General features: G+C 37.9%; 1 protein-coding gene across 1 annotated transcript; it reads right to left on the bottom strand.

Moving 5' to 3' along the window:
* Positions 1-769: 769 nt before the first annotated feature.
* LOC124075316 (selection and upkeep of intraepithelial T-cells protein 7-like) lies at positions 770-7,016 on the bottom strand. Its single transcript, XM_046418834.1, is given in 5 exon segments — positions 770-888; positions 1,679-1,725; positions 1,727-1,955; positions 2,735-3,082; positions 6,938-7,016. Coding segments are annotated over 5 exon segments (822 nt in total).
* Between the last annotated feature and the right edge of the window lie 2,469 nt (positions 7,017-9,485).

The raw sequence follows: 9,485 nt of genomic DNA, 5'->3' as shown, positions 1-9,485 counted from the left end.
ATTAGAAAATAATGGCATCTTTGACATTTCACATCACTTCATTTCTACTCTGAAAATTCTAGAATCACAAGACTTTCATGTGACTTCTGTGGGGGAAAGAAGCAACATTATTTTCTTTCTTTCTGTGGTTTGTTTTCAGTCCATGAAATGATCTGCTAATATCTGTCCTGTTGACACTCAGGCACAGCTCCTTTTTCCACATTTTAGCAGTTACCTGATGAATTTAAGCCTCCTAATATCACTGTGTAGGGAAGACTGTGCTGTGGATGTGCAGAACTGAGAGGCCCACAACACATGGGATGGAGAGACAGCCGGACACATTCAAACTGCACATACATGATTCCTTTCATGCTTTTTTGTTGTTTGCTTTTTTATGTTGATTTTGTCCTCCTAATTTCCCACTCTAGTAAAACAACTCTCCTAAATATTGTGAATGCTTAGAATAATAGACCTCTTACTTCTTCTTTTGGAAAGACTATGGACTGTTTCTTAAAAGAAGGAAGGACTCCTTCAATTTTCAATGTACAGAAGTAACCATGGGTCTGAAAATTTCAGGAGACATCTATACTAACGTCATCATCTCCCAAAACATCCTTGTCTTGGGAAGACCATAGTTCAGAGGTGTCAAGTTCAACATTTCTAAATTGGGAAATAAGCCATGAATCTTCCCATGTGACATATGGCATTGGAAGACAAACATCATTCACCTTTGCCTACATATGACTTAGCCATCAAGTTAAAGCCCTTAACAATTCCCCCCCTTATTGCATCAGTTACCTTTTTGGGAGTAATAGGAAAGGCACATGTACATTGACTTCAAAAGTAATATTATGCATGGAACTGAAAATAAAACATTCACTCTAAGGTAGTCCTTATTAAAGAGGGCACCTGAAAGAGAGGACAGAAGTGACATATGAAGTGACATCTAAAAGCTCATTTGCCTCACTTACCACTGTGCTCCTATAATCAACCCTGATTTCTCCACAGAGAAATCTCACCTAAGGGTGCCTTTGTTGCACACAGGACACATCCTTCTACAATGACTCCAAGGAGTGAGCAATGAACAAATAACCAGGAAACCTGTGTTTTAGATCCACATTTTACTTACTCCTGGTTCTACTGATGTCCGTCAACATCTAATTATCAATAACCAAAATAATTCCCCTTTGTTGAATTTTCAGGAATTTTTAAATAGTAGTACTCATGCTGAATATTGCATGACAAAGGTTTTTGCTGCTGCTAATCATTTAAGATTCACAAAAACCTTGAAGTATGATTATATTCATTTCTAAGATGTAAAAACACTGTAGATCAGAAAGATCAATGACATCCTTTAAGTTACTGAGCTAGAATTCTGTTAAACTTACACATCAATATTGTGAAGGTCTAATGAAATAATAAACATTAAAAGCCTTTAAAGCTGCAGTATATGTTTCAATTGTGAATTGTCATTGTTCTTGTAATATTTTTTTTTTCTAAATCCTTCTTCTTAGCATCTGACAATATCTGTATCATCAAAACCCAAAACAATGATAAAGGGTCACATTCAAAGGGTGTTTGGGAATGTAGTAAGCTACTTAACATTAACTATCCCATTATTGGATAATAGTTAATACTTAACATTAACTATTCTCTTTATGTTTCGCTGACAACCAAACCTTAAAGATGGAGCACTCACTTGCTAGGATGATACTTGTTAATTTCTCTTCCCCTTTTACAGGGTTGCAAACAGCACATAATGCTCTCTGACAGGTTTCTGAGGAGAAGAGTCATCTTCATGTGGAACAATCTGGCTCCATCCTGGGAGTATGATTTTGATGAATATGGAACAACCTCTCCCCTGCTGTTTCTCCACTCCATTTGGGGCTGTGGAAACCACCCTCCTGAGTTACACTCCACCACGAGTCCATCACTAACAGGAACCTGGACATGAATCTGTGTCTCCAAGCCAAGTGCTGATGGAAATGAGAAAGAACCATCAAGACAGTGATTGTATTGGGGTTGGATTGGCAAGTGGAAAGGAAAAAAATCTCAATCATGTGATCTGAAATTTGAAATTCATGAATTAAATCCATATTTAATTTATAAGTTAGACCAATTGGTAACTCTGTATGGGAAGCCTTTCTCGCAAGTGATTTGAGTTATCTCCCTGGTTGGGTGAGAGACGCTCAGGCAAGCTTTGTCAGAGCCTTCCCCACCCTGTCTCAGGTGTGAGGGCTTGTCTATGTGGTGGTGTGCCTGACCACTGACCTGAAGACCAATCACTGATCCTGACCTTGGAATGCTGCCCCCCTCTACCTTCATTGGATGAAATTTTACACTGAATTTTTTTGTTCCCCAATAAAAGCTCACTCTCTGGCATGTTCTCTCTCTCTTGCTGGCCTCTCTTGTTAACCTCACTACCTCATTAGGTGGCTGGAGGCAGGAGCTAGGAGGAGCTGTCTCTGAGCTTGGCAAATAAGGTAACTAGAGTCATGTCTCTTTAATTTTAAACTCACTAGTTGATTTTTATGCTTTCAAACCTCTATTATGAAGCTAGCATGCTGGTCACATGGCTGAACTCTGTAATGACTACTTACTGCAGAGTGTATTTTTGAAGTAGCTATGAGTACTTATAATACCTAAATTTTTTTTAGAATATGAAAAAATAAAAAGCATTGAGATAATTTTCCTCATATTTCAACTTATTATGTCAAAACAGCTTTGTTAAACAATGTTCCACAAGCACGCTGACCTGCCACATGTAGGTTCATGCCAGCTGCATCACTGAAGTCAGTGCCTTTAAATGAACACCTGTATGGTCCATTATCAGAAATGCTGACACTATGAATTTTGAGGGTCACTTTACTCTCCCCCATGGCCTCTTTCACAAACTCTGTGTGATTTACATATTCAGGGGCAACTTCTCCATTTACTTCATGACCGCCTCTGTATAAATGAACAAGCCTGAAATTGTCACCTCTGAACCAGCGCACCTCCATGTGCTCTGCGCTTTGTTGTGGGGACAACTGGCAGCTGAGAGCAGCCTGTCCTCCTATTCTAGCCACCAAGTGCCCCTTGGGAACAGTCACCATCAGTTTCTCTGTGCAAGAAGAAAGAAAACCAAAATAAGTCATAAATCAGTAACAACCCTGTTGCTAGATACTACAAAATTCTTCCCAGCAGACCTAAGCTGATCTAAATGTCCATCTCTAATTACATTCTCTTCAACTTAAACCAATATTTTATTGTTTGGTAAGCCCAATGCTACTTCACTAGACTTTCAAAAGTATATTCTTTTGGAAGATTCTGGGACATGGTGGAATAGGAAGCAACAGCAAACTGACTCCCCACCCCAATAATTGTATGGGCAGCATCTATCTTGTATAAATATTTGGAAACTCTGAAGCCTATTTGTCTCACAACTTCCAGGAAAAGGCTTGGGTGGTAAATTATGATTGATTTCAGTAAAATTCAACTTTTATCACAGTCCAGCTATCTGCCCCTATCCTCAGTCCCTTGGTAGTCAGTTGTTCATGTGTTTCTAAAGCAGTCTGAACATAACTTGTGGGAGTCAAGTGGGCAAAAAAAAAAAAAACTTTATCTTCCAAGCATTGGGGTGTCTGTGCTATAATCTGATTACTGCCTCTGATCACAGAAGTGCAGACAATGAAGTAGTTGGTCATCATGATTTTCCGTCTGGTTGCAAGGCTCCTCCTTTTCCAACCAAGGTGACATCCAGGGTATTTAAAAGCCTCTTTTCTCTTCAGTTTTCTCTTTTTGTGGGGGGGATGGGGGGTGTTGGTACCAGACAGTCAAGACTGGGACATTCAAAAGCAATTGGGAAGAATTATACAGTGTAGGCACATGCCTAAAGAAAGGCACAGACTCATAAAAGACCCAAGGAAACCTTAAGCTTATACTTTAGGGTGAACCTTATCACAAAAATAATTTATAAGAAGCAAAAAGCCCAAAGCATTAAACAAATATGGTTCAAAAACATGCAATTCCTTGAGGAAAGACAAAAGTGTTGAACAAAAGTAAACAAAGCTCAAGGGACATGTGGGACATCATTTATCAGACCAACACATGATGCATTGTAGGATTTCCAGAAAGAGAACAGAGAGTGAAAAGGGAAGAGCATCTCAGATAATGTCTTTCATCAAATTTAGGAAGTTTTCAGCCATGATTGTTTCAGGAATATTCTGAAAAGAAGAAACAAAAGTGGCCCACAGGTAATTTTAAAAATGTTCTATATCATTATCCATGAGTAAAATATAAATCAAAACTACAATGAGACATCATCTCAGTCCAATTAAAATAGCTGTTTTGTAAAATAAAAAATAAGAGCTAGTGAGGATGGAGAGGGAAAGTAACTCTCACACATTGCTGCTATGAATTTAAATTAGTAGAGCCATTATTATGAACAGTATGGAAGTTCCTTAAATAGAATATTGTTCAGTTATAAACATAAATGAAATTTCATCATATTTCAGCCAAATAGATGAAACTGGAGATACTGTTGAGTACAATAAACCAGACACAGAAAAGTACCATATGCTCTCTCTTATATCTAAAAGGTTAAAAAAATGTTTGTTTGAATGCAGAATAGTGATCAGTAGAGGTTGGGAAGGGTAGGGAGAAGAATAAGGGAGGACAGATTTAGTCAGTGCATGCTATAAGCGTGCATTGAAATGTCACACCAAATTGATGGTGGAATGTGATAGACATTATTATCCAAAGTACAGGGTATGAAGTCACAAATTGGTGTGAATATACTTTGTATACAACCGGAGATATGAAAAAGTGTGCTCTATATGTTTAAAATAAGAATTGTAATGCATTCCTCTGTCATATACAAATTTTAAAAATTAATTAAAAAAGAAATGTCACACCAAATTGAATTAATAGCAGGGTCTCAGAGATATTTGTACATCCATGTTCATAGTGACATCATTCACACTTAAATGGAGAAACCCATGTGTCCATCAATGAATGAATAAATATAAATGTATAATACCCTCAAAAATACAAGAATTGCTTTACAAAACTAAAAAAAGGAGATTTTAGTATAACTTTTCAATGAGAAAATCTAGTAGAACCGCATTCCAGCAGAACCTTATTTGTCCAAGGAGAACAACCTGAATAACCGCCTGACTAGACTTTCACTGCCCTGTGCAAATCCACACAGAGCGCCAGAGAGACTCTCAGAACTGCTTTCAGTGTGTGGTACCTTCAGTGCAGCGATGCCCTGTGGGTATGGATCTAAGAGGTAGTGTGAGAGCAAGGAGTCAGTGACAACCAGACAAATCCTCGGTCGCATATGCTCCATTAACCATCTCACAGAAGTCAAACTCTGTCTTTTTTCTCCCTCTCTATTTTCATTACAATCTCCTCCCATCTTTTCCAAGTAAATTCCTTTAGGCAATTTTGACCACATATAACTCTGTTTATATATTTTTGCATCTGCTACCATGGAGACAGTTCTTTCACTGAAGCTCACGACAGTGTTCCCCTCTCAACTTGAGGTCACAACTAGGTCATTTGATAAGTCTAAGCCATTGGTACATTCTTGATATAAAGCCTAATGATTTTTCAATATTTACAAATCATTTTTGAATCTCCAACCATAAAACACATCATTTTAGAAAGTTATTTTATAGGGCTATCTTTGTTACTTTGACCTCAAGATTTTGTTACAAAAATTGGTTATTTTTTCTAAATTTGTAATAGTATGAAAAAGTTTAAATAGAAAGAGAAGTATATATTCAATAGAGTTAATAACACAACTCTAAAACTGACCTAACAGAGTTTCTTGGGGGTAGTTTACACACACACACACACACACACACACACACATATATATATATATAATTTTTAATATAAATTTATATATATTTATGTGTATAAATATATATAAATTTATAGATAAATTTTTAAGATTTCTTTTTTATTCTTTCGTAGAATTCATATCACTCTACTTACATTATTCAACTGTTCGTAAATTTTATCTACTCTTTTTTCATTAGGCCCCATAGCATATTAATAACAGTTGTTCTAAAGTTGTGGTCTGATAATTCCCACATCCCCATCATATCTGAATCTGGTTTGTTCTCTTTCTTCAAACTATGGATTTGCCTTTTAGTATATCTTGCAATTTTTTTGTGGAAAGCCAAATATAGTGTATGAGTAAGAGAAATTCTGGTGAAGGCTTTTTAGTGATGAGGTGACAGAGTCTGGGGGGAGGAGAGGCATTCTGTGGTTCTCTGGTTAGATTTCAGTTTGGGTCAGCCTGTGCTCTTGGGCGGTGAGCTTCCTGAGTGCTTCTCTGCATGCTGCCCCCTCTTAAGTGGGACAAGATGGATAGAGGAGCCTGGAGTTAGATATTTCCTTTCCCCCAAGTTATTTAGGTTATGGAACTCCAAAAGGTTGGGCTCTGGCAAAATAGTTTCTCTTAAAGACAGTGCTTATTTAAGACAAGTATGTACCAGAATTATTACTTTTCTCTTCTTCCTACTAGAAGCACAAAGAAATTTTCACCAATCATTTACTGTAAGAACCTAGTGGAAACCCCGGAGGTAAAAGGCACAAGTGTCCTGCCTGCCCTGGGCTTCTCTGGAGTCTTTGGCTCGGACAGGCCCACACCTAACCTCTAGCAATTGAAGAATTACAGTTTAGATTTTCCTATCCTGGTACTGATTTCCCCAGAGGTTTCTGCTTACGGATTTCTGCTCTAGTAGATTTCTGCACATGTTTGTCTCTCTGATTTGGGGATCAATGGTTTGCCCTGTCATCTCACTTTTCATGGATCTAAGAAGAGTTGCTGATTTTCATTTGTTTATCAATATTTCTCTTGATATTACAATGAAGTGTTAACTTTAAGCTCCCCCCAAAAGTTAACAGGACACTAGATTTTTTCTACAGCTGAGACTGATGTGGAAGAAGTAGATGTTCTTACCTGAAGTTAATGTCATCATTTGCAAGAGAATCAAGCACATACAGTATCCAGAAAGGTAGGAGGATGTAGGCTCCATCATATCTGGAAAAAAGACTGGAATAAAGTCACAAATTGTGAGATACAATGCAGAGATTGCATGAATATATAAGATTTAATCAAGATTATAAACAGGGATGACCTCAGACTCTTTCTTTTTACAAATCGACCTTTCTTTTTTTTTTTTTTAGCACTTTATTTTTTTTTTAAATTTTTTATTGTGGGTTGTTCAAAACATTACAAATTTCTTGACATATCATATTCCACACTTTGATTCAAGTGGGTTATGAACTCCCACCTTCACCCCATACACAGATTGCAGAATCACATCAGTTACACATCCATTGATTTACATATTGCCATACTAGTGTCTGTTGTGCTCCCCTGCCTTTCCCATCCTCCACCCTCCCCCCTCCCCACCTCTCCCCTCCCCTCCCCTCCTCTCTCTCTACCCCCTCCACTGTATAACCCTGAGGGTCTCCTTCCATTACCATGCAATTTCCCTTCTCTCTCCCTTTCCCTCCCACCTCTCATCCCTGTTAAATGTTAATCTTCTTCTCCTGCTCTTCGTCCCTACTCTGATCTTAGTTACTCTCCTTATATCAAAGAAGACATTTGGCATTTGTTTTTTAGGGATTGGCTAGCTTCACTTAGCATAATCTGCTCTAATGCCATCCATTTCCCTGTAAATTCTATGATTTTGTCATTTTTTAATGCAGAGTAATACTCCATTGTGTATAAATGCCACATTTTTTTATCCATTCGTCTATTGAAGGGCATCTAGGTTGGTTCCACAATCTTGCTATTGTGAACTGTGCTGCTATGAACATCGATGTAGCAGTGTCCCTGTAGCATGCTCTTTTTAGGTCTTTAGGGAATAGACCAAGAAGGGGAATAGCTGGGTCAAATGGTGGCTCCATTCCCAGCTTTCCAAGAAATCTCCATACTGCTTTCCAAATTGGCTGCACCAATCTGCAGTCCCACCAGCAATGTACAAGTGTACCCTTTTCCCCACATCCTCGCCAGCACTTGTTGGTGTTTGACTTCATAATGGCTGCCAATCTTACTGGAGTGAGATGGTATCTTAGGGTGGTTTTGATTTGCATTTCTCTGACTGCTAGAGATGTTGAGCATTTTTTCATGTACTTGTTGATTGACTGTATATCCTCCTCTGAGAAGTGTCTGTTCAGGTCCTTGGCCCATTTGTTGATTGGGTTGTTTGTTCTCTTATTGTCTAATTTTTTGAGATCTTTGTATACTCTAGATATTAGGGCTCTATCTGAAGTGTGAGGAGTAAAGATTTGTTCCCAGGGTGTAGGCTCCCTATTTACCTCTCTTATTGTTTCTTTTGCTGAGAAAAAACTTTTTAGTTTGAGTAAGTCCCATTTGTTGATTCTAGTTATTAACTTTTGTGCTATGGGTGTCCTATTGAGGAATTTGGAGCCCGACCCCACCGACTGTAGATCGTAGCCAACTTTTTCTTCTATCAGACGGCGTGTCTCTGATTTGATATCAAGCTCCTTGATCCATTTTGAATTCACTTTTGTGCATGGCGAGAGAAAGGGATTCAGTTTCATTTTGTTGCATATGGATTTCCAGTTTTCCCAGCACCATTTGTTGAAGATGCTATCCTTCCTCCATTTAATGCTTTTAGCCCCTTTATCAAATATAAGATAGTTGTAATTTTGTGGATTGGTTTCTGTGTCCTCTATTCTGTACCATTGGTCCACCCTCCTGTTTTGGTACCAGTACCATGCTGTTTTTGTTACTATTGCTCTGTAGTATAGTTTGAAGTCTGGTATCGCTATACCGCCTGATTCACACTTCCTGCTTAGCATTGTTTTTGCTATTCTGGGTCTTTTATTTTTCCATATGAATTTCATGATTGCTTTCTCTATTTCTACAAGAAATGCCATTGGGATTTTGATTGGCATTGCATTAAACCTATAGAGAACTTTTGGTAATATCGCCATTTTGATGATGTTAGTTCTGCCTATCCATGAACAGGGTATATTTTTCCATCTTCTAAGATCTTCTTCTATTTCTCTCTTTAGGGTTCTGTAGTTTTCATTGTATAAGTCTTTCACCTCTTTTGTTAGGTTGATTCCCAAGTATTTTATTTTTTTTGAAGATATTTTGAATGGAGTGGTTGTCCTCATTTCCATTTCAGAGGATTTGTCGCTGATATACAGGAATGCCTTTGATTTATGCGTGTTGATTTTATATCCTGCCACTTTGCTGAATTCATTTATTAGCTCTAATAGTTTCTTTGTAGAGCCTTTTGGGTCTGCTAGGTATAGAATCATATCATCTGCAAATAGTGATAATTTAATTTCTTCTTTTCCTATTTTTATGCCTTTAATTTCTTTCGTCTGTCTAATTGCTCTGGCCAGTGTTTCGAGAACTATGTTGAAGAGAAGTGGAGAGAGAGGGCATCCCTGTCTTGTTCCAGATTTTAGAGGGAATGCCTTCAGTTTTTCTCCATTCAGAATGATGCTAGCCTGAGGCTTAG

This window comes from Marmota monax, unplaced genomic scaffold (genome assembly GCF_021218885.2).
Source record: "Marmota monax isolate L192 unplaced genomic scaffold, Marmota_monax_Labrador192_F-V1.1 WCK01_AAM20220418_F8-fsc00008, whole genome shotgun sequence".
In the NCBI taxonomy this organism is placed as follows: Eukaryota; Metazoa; Chordata; class Mammalia; order Rodentia; family Sciuridae; genus Marmota; species Marmota monax.
Note: the sequence above shows the minus strand (reverse complement) of the source record. Positions and strands in the feature narration are given on the sequence as shown.